The sequence below is a fragment of the Herpailurus yagouaroundi genome, unplaced genomic scaffold, assembly GCF_014898765.1.
Source record: "Herpailurus yagouaroundi ecotype Mexico unplaced genomic scaffold, PumYag 193, whole genome shotgun sequence".
Lineage (NCBI taxonomy): Eukaryota > Metazoa > Chordata > Mammalia > Carnivora > Felidae > Herpailurus > Herpailurus yagouaroundi.
This window is the reverse complement of record NW_024412424.1, coordinates 6,762,563-6,775,893: the sequence shown is the minus strand read 5'-3', so window position 1 is coordinate 6,775,893 and position 13,331 is coordinate 6,762,563. Positions and strand designations below refer to the sequence as shown.

General features: G+C 45.6%; 1 protein-coding gene across 1 annotated transcript in view; it reads left to right on the top strand.

The window, feature by feature from the left end:
* Positions 1-4,200, top strand: part of PRKAR2A (protein kinase cAMP-dependent type II regulatory subunit alpha) — a 113,441-nt gene extending 109,241 nt beyond the window's left edge. The window contains exon 11 of the mRNA XM_040445297.1: positions 271-4,200. Within this exon, the coding sequence (XP_040301231.1) occupies positions 271-404 (134 nt within the window). The 3' untranslated portion in view covers positions 405-4,200. The remainder of the gene's footprint in view (positions 1-270) is intronic.
* The last annotated feature ends 9,131 nt before the right edge of the window (positions 4,201-13,331 follow it).

Sequence of the window (13,331 nt, the reverse complement as noted above, 5' to 3'; positions counted from 1 at the left end):
CCTGATCCCACGCGTGGTGTGGTCCGCGCCGGGGGGGTGGGGTGTGGTGCCGGCACCCAGGGGGCGGCCTTATTCTTTTTTTTTCCCCCCCCCTCCCCCCCCCCCCCCCCCCCCCCCCCCCGCTGCTCACGCTCTGTCTCTCTCTGTCTCAAAAATAAATGAAAAACATTTTTAAAAATTAAAAAGAAAAAAAGTTTGCATGTGGGAAATGACTTTGAATTAATGATGTAGAGAATTCATTCTCTTGTGCACCTCTTTTTAACAATGCAGTTATGGACGTGCAAGCATTTGAGAGGCTTCTGGGGCCGTGTATGGACATCATGAAGAGAAACATCTCACACTACGAGGAACAACTGGTGAAGATGTTTGGCTCCAGCATGGATTTGATCGATCCCGGGCAGTAGGTGTGCCACACCACAGAGCCTTCTCAGTGTGACACCAAAACCTTCTGGTCAGCCACAGAACACACACAGAAGACAGACACAACAGAACTGTTCCTGCTGTTGCCACCGCCACTGCCATTGCTATGGCCGTGGGCATTTAGAAAACTTGAAAGTCAGCACTAAAAGATGGGCAGAGGTTCGACCCATACCTCCTTCCACTTTGCTTCTGAAAGCCCATTATTAGACCACTTGTAATGATTATTCCAACCCAGTTGTCACACCTTTGGTTCAAAACGGCATGTCTCTCCAACAATTTAAGTGCCTGATACAAAGTCCAAAGTGTAATCATCTTCCTTTCCTCTCTGGCTGCTACTGTTGCTGTTGGAAGTCACCACAGGTCTGCACAAACCTGTGTATAACTGTAGACACCCACCCCCGACCTTTCTCAAGGGAGGAAATGTTGTAGCCCTCGATCTTCTCCTTTGTCCTTTGAGAAAGTCCACACATTTGTTCACAATTGTAGACTTTGGTTTTACAGTAAAAAATGGCAGCTGGTAGGACCGAGGTCTGTGGTCCTGTGGCATTGTACTGTCTGCTGACAGCTATACCTGTGACAGCTGTCTCCAAACTCACAGTGCTGTTTAGGAAAGGGCCCTGCCCAGGGCCCAGCAGGTCAGTGCACCAGAGCACACCGATTGGTCATGAGGACCTGTGTTAGAGCAGAAAATTTGGGTTCAGCACATTCTTCACGTAGCAGAGAGCCAGGGAAGGTTTTCTGGGTTGGGGTGTTTTGTTCTGTTTTAGTAGGTTTTGTTTTGTTTTATTTATCTCTGTGCAGTTTGCATGAGTGAATCACTATGCATTTCTAAGGAGCCAGGGTCTGGACGTGCCATCACTTTATCTGACCCAAATACTTCCCTGGGCGACTCCTGCCATCTTGTTCCCAGTTGTCCCTACCAGCTAATGGCGGTGTGCCAGCAAGAGGTTGTACTACTAAAAAGAGAGCCCTTTCCTTCTACTCCGGTGTTATCACATAGCTTTGCTGTTGAACTATCAATTTTAAACTCTTTAAAGAAGAAGCAGCTATTTTTTTTGTTGAAATAAAAAAAAATTATTTCTGTGTTTAGGGAATTCTTATTAGACCTATTCGCGTGTATCAGTTTGTCAGCTGACTCAGGCATTCATCCTGAAGATCAACGCTTTGTTTTTAAAAATCAGAATTACTCACAATTTCATAGAATTACTGTAAAAACCTTTCTAATTAAGGTGTTGGGATATTTGGGGTTCCAATTATTAACCCCAGAGGAAAGTAATTTAGCTTATTTTAAAACTTTTTTAGCCTTTTAATTCTATCAGGTAGAATGCTGATGAATTATCCTAATTAAATATATTTCAGAATGGATTTTTTTTTTCCTTCACAATGACTTAGAATCAAGAAACTACAAGAGATCCTAAGAGTAGTGTGAAGGCTGCATAGAGATAATTTGAATGTTGTAGCCAAGTTTATATTAAATCAAGAGGCCCTTCCCAATATGATTTATTTTTTAAATTTGTGTCACTCAATAGATCCCTAAGAGATCACATGCTGGGGCTTGAGTTATTCCTGTTATAGATAGTGATGGAGCCCACATGTCACTTCCATTGTCCACATAAGCCAGGCTCTCTGCTTTTGCCATGGACAGTGTGGTGGAGAGATTTCCGGAAGGGTGACCTACCACAACTTTGGTCAATTCTCCCTTTTTCTTGCATTCTGTGATGTGAAAGCATAAGGACTCTTTTCACACTGCCCTAGGTAGCCTGCATCGCAGGTCTCAGAATCGTGAGAGGTTGTAACTAATACCCCAAAACAGGCAGCTAGCACTGGGAAAGCCCGTGTGGTTTTTCCCACGATTTTCCAAGGTTGTTCTTCTCCAGGGTGTTGCTTTATTATCAAGTAAGTTAGGAAAGCAGATCTTGCACTTTAGCAGACAGGAATCACCCCTGTTTATTGCAAAAGTGGCAGGTACATTGAGCTTTAGGAGCGTCACAGAGGTCTGGCCCCAACTATGTGAGGACACTGTTTAACTACTGAGCAGATGCCCTCTTTGTACCCCCCATGCCAGCTTTAGTTAGGGCTGGCTGTGAGCTTAGTGCCAGAGTCACTCCTGCAGGCTGCTAGGCATGGGCCTTTTCAGCCTGCCTCCTTGCACATCCCAGTTCAGTCTTCCTCTTCACAGAAGCCTCTTTGATACCCCCAACTCACTGATGGTTGCTGTTTTACAGAGTAAAATCCATCAGTCTTAAGTCCTCCTGCTCTAACTACAGATTGATATATAGATCATGAGTCCAAACCCTCACTGCATACAGGGCCCTTTGGGGGTTTGGCTTGAGGAAGACCTTAAAAGGACCAGGGTGAGTGAAATAGGATACAACCATTACCAAGGTGCCAGGAGTCTGACAGTGTCCCAGTTCTCTTTGCAGCATGGAGATTCAAAGGTGGCAGACCAAGCTCAGCTGAGGGCTCCAGTGTCCACATTATGTCAGGCAAGCCCTGAACTGTTGGGTGAGCCTCAAGGGGAGGAGCATATTAGGAAGAGATCCCTGTGTTAATTGTTTTATATTGTTCTCTTCCATGGGTTAGAGCTTCATGCCCTCTTTCCTGGATTTTAGCTATTGTTTGGGATGGTAAAGAATATTCCTGAGAGCCTTGAGGTCCAACCTACAGTATTATCCTTCCTTCTGGCCTCAGTTTATCATACCCACTCTCTTCTTTTGGCTGTATTCCCTGAAGAAAGGGTTGACGTGGGCTATCCTCTTAGTTGATAGTCTTTATATATAAGTGCTAGAGATTCTCAAGTGAGAGTGCAGTTTTTCTTTGAGCAGTTTAATGAGTGAATTCAGCAGCAAAGTGACAAGAAATGGCTCTGTAGCCAGGAGGGGTCATGTTCATCCTCTTATTGCCCAGATTCTCTGCTCACAATGGTAGTCAGTGAGAAGTGCCACTGGTGCCCAGCAGCACCCTGGGCACACAAAATTTCCATGTCATGTCGCAGTGTAGAAACAATCTTATCTCATTTCAAAAAAGTGAAAGCATTTTTGCACAGAGAAGAAGGGAAAAGACCCATGAACGTCATCTTTTAATTTTTGTTTTCAGTGGGCTAATGTTGAAATTTTTGTTCTTGACACGTTCTTGTAAACCATTCTTGACAAGATACAAGTTGTTTGGTTTTTCACTACAATTACCTCTTGTTCCTCCTGTCTTGACTGCTGACGTTCCTCAATGATTCTAATGTCTATTTTATGGGAAGCAGCCTTCCCCTGTGGGTTTCCTTTTACACACTGCAGGGCTATCTTTATACGTAAAAAAAAAAAAAAAAGAAAAAGAAAAAGAAAAAAAGAAAACTGTCACTAACCTCATGGGGGATTTGCAGAAAACCATTTAGCCCACCTTGAGCAAAAGGTAGATTCCTCATTGTTTTCTTAAGCTCATTGTAATAAAAGAAATCTAATTCAGCATTATTGTGCTACCTCAAAGGTAAAATGTTTTAAGGTCTTTTTTTTGGTCCTGAGTTCTACACATAGTGTTTGACATGTCTGTCAATTGGAATTGTTTTTAAATCATTGGGGACAATCTTATTTTAACTGTTTTACACTTACATTTTAATCTCAGAAGAATGAGTGATTAGAAAGTGATCAATTCTTGCTCTGTAGTATTGAACATATAATTAAATCATTGTTTGCCATAAACAAGGTTGGGTTTTTTTAAAAGGAAACTCTAGGGCTCGGCTTTGCTCTTGGTTAATAAAGGCTGACAAATCATGTCTGACTTTCTGGTGCAGCCCTGTGTTGTTTGTCCTCTCATTTCAGGGTTCCAGGCCATAATAGTACCCATCTGGCAGATACATTGTTGGGATTGGGATGTGAGCTCTTGAAAATTAGAGAGGAGACCTGGGAATATGTATTAGGGTTCTCCAATAAGAACCAATAAGGATTGTGTGTGTGTGTGTGTGTGTGTGTGTGTGTGTGTGTGTGTAAAGAGATTTATTATAAGGAATTGACTCATGCAATTATGGAGGCAGGCAGGTCTCATGATCTGCATGATAAGCTGGCAAACTATAGACCAAGGAGAGCTGATGATTAAATTCTAGTCTGAATCTGAAAGGTTAAGAACCATAAGAGTTGATAGTGTAGTTCCTTTCCAGAGGCTGGCAGGCTCAAGATTCAGGAAGAGCTAATGCCCCAGTTTGAAGGCAGGCAGGAAAATTCTCTTACTTGAGTGTCAGTCCTTGTGTTATATTTGGGCCTTCAACTAATTTGATGAGGCCCACCCACATTGGGGAGGGCAATGTGCGTTACTTAATCTACTGATTTAAATGTTAATTTCATCCCAAAGCACCCTTACAGAAACTCCCAGAACAATGGTTGACCAAATATCTAGGCACCCCATGGCCCAGTCAACTTGACACATAAAATTAACTATGACAGCATGGTATTTGAGTTGTTGAAGATGGTGTGGAAGGGCATCCAGTATATCCCTTGCAGGGAAGATAAACTCACCAATGAAGCTCAGCGGAAAACTCCTGTCTGACAGTGTTACTTCTACCATTTCCTTCTCGGTAACGTGGCTGTAACAAGAACTAGCGATGATTCTGTGATAACTCAGTGTGCCTGCGGTTTCTTTCCAAGTGACCAAAAGAAACTGTTCTATGATAAAATCGTGTTCCAGTTTGATCTTGCCTTGACCTGGTGGTACACAAGTGTCAAGTAGTGGGTGAACATACAAAATATCCCCTTGGGGCTCAAGAAACTAGTAGTTGAACTCTCTCAAAGCCAAAATGGCCTTTAAAATTAAATGGTTTGGCCTTTGTGGTTTTAGTGGTGGTGTTGCTATGAACAGTTATTAAGCGCCAGGACAATGTTAAGATCATATTGTTCACAGTCTCAGAGTACATGTCACTTGAGGACTTTGCTTTCTTGAATGTTCTAACATGAAGCTCTGAATTTGCCCCATCAAAGGTACCTGAATATATCCTCGGTGATCTTAGTGCATTCATTTTATAACAGAATTAAAACAGTTTACTTATATTGTGATTAAGGAATCTGTGGTTGTCTCATAAGGCATCATGTTAAGTATAAATTTTGCTTCCTTTACCCATCTCCTCTACAGACTGCTCTGTCACAGATGACGGCACAGATACTGTTACCTGGTTATGTGGGGGATATGCAGATAAAATGCAGAGTGTTGACCAGGAACACACTGAATAATAACCACTTGTGAATTTAGATGAGTATTACCCAAGTTCTAAATGAGAGTGTTAGAAATTCGGTCTGAACTCAGTTTATTTATTCATTGAGCACATTTTGGTGACCTGCTGTGGACATTCCTGACACTGTGTTTAAACTCCAGGAATTAGCAAGAACAATGATAGTAAGATTCGCCAAGGCATTCTGGACCTTTCTTCCACTGATGATGGAGCCCATGTTCCCAGACTCACAGGCAGCAGCCCGGATCTCCTATTTCAAGGATGATCATGTTCCCAATACCTTATTGCCTCTCTTGGTCATGCTGTTTTTCTCCTTCAGGGCTGCCATTGCCTCTTTGTAAAGTGAGTGCCAAGCATGCACTACCCCTCACTGCTCTAGCCCACATCACACCATTCTGGTTACACAAGCATCTGAGGCCCTGTAAAAGGAGAAAGACTAGATTTGAGATTTGAAGGAGACTCCCTCCAGGTAGGGACTCCTCAGAAATTGTCACCGTCATCCTAGTCATCCTAAACATCATGGTGAAACTTGGCCAGAGATGCCTTTTGGGTCTAGGTTGCATTTTGTAATGTCATGTGCTAAAAAATCAAACTTTTCTGAAATTTGTTTCTACTGTGTGACATTTCTACCCCTTTTTCTTTGAGTTCTTCCCAACCAGAATCCTTGCTCCTGTGAGCACTTCTTTCTCTTCTATCAAACCAGTTATCTGGCTTGTCTTTAAGTGCATAAGTCAAGCAGTGCCCAACCCATTTGTAGACTAGAGGGCAGAAGGCTGCCCAGGCTGGAGTGTGAAACCAAAGGAGCTACCCACAGACACTAGGAAAGCCAGGACCTGACCCCACCAATCAGTCCATCCTGATAGGCAGAAGGATGGGCATTTGCCGGTCAGCTGTTGGAGTAGGAGGTCTAAATAGTACCAGCCAAATCTCCATGGCCTTCTTGGCCATCGCCCTACCACTTCCTCCCTGTGCAGAATTGCACTGAGCCAAGGGTCAAAAGTCACTGTGTACTCTGCAGAAAGCCAGATCCAGCAATCTCTTTTCTGGCCAGGTCCTCAGGCCCCCAGAATGAGGAAGCAGGGATTTGCAGTCGGTTATTTTTCTGGCAAACTGGTAAAAAGGAAAAGCTTAAGTCTAGACCCACCAGACAAGCAAACCAGCACTTTCCAGCATAACATCCAAGCATAGCTAGCCTGGACATTTTCATTTTGAAAGTGAAAGGCCTAGGCTCGATGGGACATCTGCAGCACACTCTCCCATGCCTGCCATGAGCCCAGCCTGGGCAGCTGGAGGAGTGGGGGACCTGATGCTGAGGCTCGGATCTGTAGGACAATCGGGGCAGAGGCCTTTGGGGCAGATGTGCATCAATCCCAAGCAAGATGGAATCGCACATGAGCCACGTTGGACTCCTGGCGTCCTGTCCCAGAGCTGGCCCACAGCCCCATGCCCAGGATGCAAAATGAGGCCACATACAGATTCATATGACCCCAGATGAGGGGCTGTTGAAGCTTCCAGCTCTGGAAGCCAGAGTGCTCTCCTAACCAGGACAGAGCTGGGAGACAGAAAGCACATGACCCCCAGCCCCCCAACTCAGGGCACTGACCCTTCAGAACTCAAGATGGCTCCACTGGACTGGCAGCTCCAGGCTAAGGCTGGTCAGATGAGGAGTTGGAGACCCTCCAGCACCTTGGCTTCCTCCTCTGTAAAGAAGGAAGCAGGCTATTGGAGGGCATCCACTCCGCTGCCCTTGGCTTTGCCTACATGCCTTGGCCCAGTGGAATTCCAGTCTGGCCCCTCACCTGCCTGGGCTGGGCCTAGGCCCAACCACAGTAGGGGGCTGGGGTTCAGTGGCTGGTATGGTCTCTCCCTTGTGATCACTTTAAGCTGGGCATCTCTGGCTCACAGCAAAAAGCAGGCCCACTCCCTGACAGAGAACTGGCCTCACAACTGAAAACCTATGTGAGTTATTCTCATACCTGAAAAATGGATAAAGCTAGTTTTATATCCCAGGAGGGCTAGCCTTGCGCCTGGGAACTGGTCATGGGCCAGGTTTACAAAGTGAAGGCAAAGGTACATTAAGAGTGCCAGAGTAGGGCTCGCTGAGACCAGGCGGCCTTCCAGCACAATGGGAATTTCCAGTGTCCTTTGTGGCTCTTCGCAGCCTGGACATGGTGAGGACGAGGTGTGTGTCCAGGACAATGTGCTAGGAGCTGCCTCCATCTTGGTCCTGTGGGAGCCTTTTCTTGGTAATTTTCCTGCCTTTTGTTCCATAACAACAACAACAAAATCGGGAGTGATTTGCAGCCAGCCCCTCCCCAACTGGCATACTTCCCAGAGCTATGGATGCAGGGGAGGAGGTAGGGTTGTGGGGGACCTGAGTCCTGCCCCTGCCCTGGTGGGAACATCATGTTCTGAACCGGGTTCGGAGCTGCCTGTACAACCCTCTGACACTGGGGACCTTGGGAGCCCTGGGCCCTGGGGGGTGGAGTTGATGGAGAATGGCCAGCTTGATTTAAGGAACAGGCAGGGAAGGGTTTCTGATAGATAACTGACCCCAGAACAGCTCTACCCACACACTCCCTCCAGACCCTTTCCCTGGCCCTGGCCTTGGCCCCAGCAGAGAGGAGCCCTCCCTTCCTCAATCCCAGGCCAGGGCTGTGTGGGAAGAACAAAGTGGTCCCCAACTGGGATCTCTAGCACAGAAAGGCTGCCTCCATCTTCTGGTCCAACTCTCACTCCTCCACTTTTGGACAACTTCTTTCGCCCTGGCAGATCCCTGCCTGGGGCCCAGCTACTTGCACCCCAGAGACAAGGTCTCTGCTCAGCAACCTCCGCCACGCTTCATCTCCAGGCCCCTTGCAGTGCTCGCTGCCTGGCCCTTGGCTCATCCTCTAACCTTTTGTGCCCCTGCCCCCTCAGCAATGGCCTCACCTCATCTTTAAAGAACACAGAAACGATGGGTCAGAAGCCCCAGGCTCCTCCTCCGTTCCCCATGTGCCCCCCTAGCTCCTGCCCCACTGTTCTCTTTTCATGGCAAAAGCCTTGAGACTTCCCTATAGTCGCCTCCTCACCTCCTGTTCTGGCCACAGTACAGCACCGCAGTCCCCGGAGATTTACAAGAGCGGAGCCAAAGCACATGCTGGCTCCCCAGAGTCTTAGCTGAAGTCACCACAATGGACTCCTCCCTCGTGCTTCAAGGACCGACCACCTTCTCAGGAACATCCAGTTCTCCTGGTTGCCAGCTTTAACTCAGACTACAGTTAAATGTTGAGTGTTCCAGGGGCGCCTGGGTGGCTCAGTCGGTTAAGCGTCTGACTTCGGCTCAGGTCATGAACTCACGGTTCATGGGTTTAAGCCCCGCGTCGGGCTCTGTGCTGACAGCTCGGAGCCTGGAGCCTGCTTTGGATTCTGTGTCTCCTTCTCTCTCTGTGCCTCCCCTGCTCTCACTCTGTCTCTCTCTCACTCTCTCAAAAATAAAGATTAAAAAAAAAATTTTTTTTTTTTTAAATGTTGAGTGTCCCAGGGAGGGCTCCACTCCACTCCCCACCCTGGGACCCTTCAGCATTTTGTTAGAAGCAGCGTGGCTTTGGGTGTTATCTCCATGCTGCTCAACCCCAGGTTTATACCTCCACCTGGGACACTGTGCTGAGCTGAGTGTCCAGTGGTCTGGGCTGGGATCCCTCCCCTGGGCTCCTCACTCTCCACCCACTGGGAACCTTCTGCAGTGTTTGCTTTGCTTTGCCTTTTTTTTTTTAATTTAAAAAATTTTCAAAGTGTGGAATATAACTAATACCGAAAGGTGCATAAAACAAAGACATTCCGCTCAATGATTTCTCACAGGCCAAACACTCCTGGCGCCCTGCAGTGTCCCTGCGGCTCTTCAGTCATTCCTCCCTGCTCTGTCTTGGCTTAATATGAGGTGGTCATTACCTCGATTTTCTTGATCCTTAACCACTTAAACATGCCTCTCTAAAAAACACTTTCTTGGGGCACCTGGCTGGCTCAGTCAGTGGAGCATGTGACTTTGGTTTCCAGGTGGGGGGTTCAAGCCCCACATTGGGTGTAGAGCTTACTTAAAAAACAACAACAAATAAATAGCCACTTTCTTCATATGGTGATATAAACACCTATAATTAAATGCATAAGGGAGAACCCATCCTAACTGCTGGGTCTTAGCACAGTCTTTATCTTTTATCCCTTGAACAACACGCAGGTTAGGGGGCACCAACCCTCTGCACAGTCAAAAAAAAAAAACCCATGTATAACTTTTGACTCCTCAAAAATTTAATAGCCTACTCTGTGCTGACGACTCAAAGCCCAGAGCCTGCTTTGGATTCTGTGTCTCCTTCTCTCCGCCCCTTCCCCGCTTGTGTTCTCTCTCTCTCTCTCTCTCTCTCTCTCTCTCTCTCTCTCTCAAAAATAAACATTAAAAATGTTTTTTAATTTAATAGCCTACTGTTGACCAGAAGCCTTACCAATAACATGAACGGTTGTTCAACACATTTTGTATGTTATATGTATTATGTACTCCATTCTTACAATAAAGTAAGCTAGAGGAAAGAAAATCATAAGAGAAAATACATATGCAGTACTGTACTGTATTTATGGGAAAATATGCAAATAAATGGAGTCCAAACCTGTGATGTACATGGGTCAACTTACACTGACATAGAGTGGTTTGCCTTTGTCGTGTACATTAGGCCATTTTGTACCCACTTTTCTGCATCTTTCTTTTCTCATTCATCTCAACTTGTTTCAAGCCCTCCAATTCAAGTGGTGTTATTCCAATTCCTTCTTTTTGATGATGACATAAAACCTGTCCCCAAGGGACACCTGGGTGACTCAGTCGGTTGAGCATCCATCTCTTGATTTTGGCTCAGGTCATGTTCCCAGGGTTATTGGATCGAGCCCTGTGTTGGGCTCCACGCTAAGCATGGAGCCTGCTTAAGATCCTTTCTCTCTCTCCCTCTGCCCCTCTTCCCCTCTCCCCTTCTCGTGCCTTTCTCTCAAAACCAAACCAAAACCAAAACAAAAACAAAAACAAAAAACAAAACAAAACAGGGGTGCCTGAGTGGCTCAGTTGGCATCTGACTTTGGCTCAGATCATGATCTCATGGTTTGAGCCCCAAGTCGGGCTCTGTGCTGACAGCTCACAGCCTGGAGCCTGCTTTGGATTCTGTGTCTCCCTCTCTCTCTGGCCCTCCCCCACTCACACTCTGTCTCTCTCTCTCAAAAATAAAAAAAAACATTTAAAAAATTAAAAACAAAAACAAAAACAAAACTCTGTCCCCAGACTTTTTGGTACTTCTCCAGTGAAAGGTGGAGTCTAATTTCCCTCTCCTTGAACATATATCCCAGACTTAGTGACTTTGCTTCTAATGAATAAAATGAGGCAGAAAAGACACTGCGACTTCTGAGTCTAGGTTAGAAAGGGGATACAGCTTCCACCTGGCTTCTTCTCTCTTGGGACAACCATCCTTGGAATCTAGCCACCAAGTTGTGAGGAGGCCCAGGGCACATGGAGGCCACGCGTGGGCATTTCAGGTCTCAGCTCGAGCCTCAGCTGACAGCTACACCTCAAGTGAGGAACTTTGGATGATTTCAGCCCCAGCATTCAAGCTGCCCAAACGGATGCAGCAGAGAACAGTTTCTGCTGAATCTTGCTCAAACGGCAGATTTGTGAGCAAATAAATGTAACTGTTTTAAGCCGCTAAAGCTGGGTAATTTGTTACATAGCATAGTAGCCAGAACAGTGTGAAGGCACCAAAATGTTCCTAACCATGGCCTTGTGGATGGGCCATCACTTTGCAATTTTTTTCCCACTACACATGATGTAGCAATAAATATCCCTGACCATATAGCCCACATCTCAGTGCTTTTATTTCTGTAAGTGAGAATCCAAAGTTTGCGACTATAGGGTTTAAAGGCGTTTGCATTTTTATTTTACTGGGGTTTGCAAAATTGCTTTCCAAAAAGGTTATAACCAGTCTTTGTCAGTAATGTTGGGACAAATCCTTTTCCTTACATCCTGAAAAGCAAGAGTTGGTGCAGTTCTTTTTAACTTTTGCTAGTTTACTAAATATAAAGTGACTTCCCTTGTTTCTCTTCTTAAAAAAAAATTAATAGCCAGGGTGCCTGGGTGGCTCAGTCAGTTAAGCGTCTGACTCTTGATTTTGACTCAGGTCATGATCTCACCGTTCATGAGATCAAGGCCCACATGGGGCTGTGTGCTGACAGCGCAGAGCCTGCTTGGGATTCTTTCTCTCCCTCTTTTTCTGCCCCTCCCCAGCTCTCGTGTGTGTGTGTGTGTGTGTGTGTGTGTGCGCGCGCGCGTGTGTGCGCGCGCGCGCGCGCTCTCCCATTCTCTCTCAAAATAAATAAACATTAAAAAAAAATTAATAGCCTTGGGGTGCCTGGGTGGCACAGTCAATTCCTGATCTCCGCTCAGGTCATGATTTTGAGGTTCGTGAGTTTGAGCCTGTATTGGGCTCTGCACTGATGGTGCAGAGCCTGCTTGGGATTCCGTTTCTTCTTCTCTCTGCCTTTCTGCCACTTGTGCTCTCTCTCTCTCTCTCCAAATAAATAAATGAACATTTAAAAATGTTAAATTTAATAGCCTTTTCTTAAAGGAGTGGTTTCAGGTTCATAGCAAAATTGAGCAGAAAGTACAGAGTTCCCATATATCACCTCTTTGCCCCAACACACAGCCTTGCTCACCATCAGCATCCCACATCAGTGTGGTATGACTGTTAGAATCAATGAACCAATATTGACCTGTTATCAACCGAAGTCCAGAGTTTACATAGAGTTCATTCTTTTTGTTGTACATTCTATGGGTTTTGACAAATGGATAATGACATGAGCCCACCATTATAGTATTATACAGAACAGTTTCACTGCCCTAAAAAATCCTCCGTGTTCCACCCATTTATTCATCTCTCCCTCTCCCTCAAATGCCTGGCAACCACTGATCTTTTTATTCTCTCCATAGTTTTGCCATTGTTACATTTTAACTTTGATTTGTATTCCTTGCCTTCTGATGAACTTGACTATTTTTTCATGTTGTGAGGTTCTTTTGGACCCAATACCCTTTTTCTCCTTTATCTTTGCTAATAAATCCAAATTGTGTCCTGGGGCACCTGGGTGGCTCAGTCAGTTGAGCATCCAACTTCAGCTCAGGTCATGATCTCACAGCTTGTGAGTTTGAGCCCCACGTCAGGCTCTGTGCTGACAGCTCAGAGCCTGGAGCCTGGTTCAGATTCTGTGTCTCCATCTCTCTCCGCCTCTCTCTCTCTCTCTTTCTCTCAAAAATAAACATGAAGCAAATATTAAAGGGGCACCTGGTTGGCTCAGTCGGTTAGCATCTGACTTCAGCTCAGGTCATGATCTCATAGCTGTTGAGTTCGAGCCCTGGGTCAGGCTCTGTGCTAACAGCTCGGAGCCTGGAGCTTGCTTTGGATTCTGTGTCTCTCTCTCTCTGCCCCTCCCTTGCTCATGCTCTGCCTCTCTCTCTCTCTCAAAAATAAATAAACATTTTAAAAACTTAAAAAAAAAGGGTAAAAAAAAAAATCCAAATTTTGTCCAAAGTGGCAAGTGTCCAGTTTCAAGTGATGGATGAATCCTGACCCCATTCCCCGACCTCTAAGACTCTTAATACAATTTTCTGTAGGAAATTTCCCATCTAGTACAATTCCTATACTTTTCA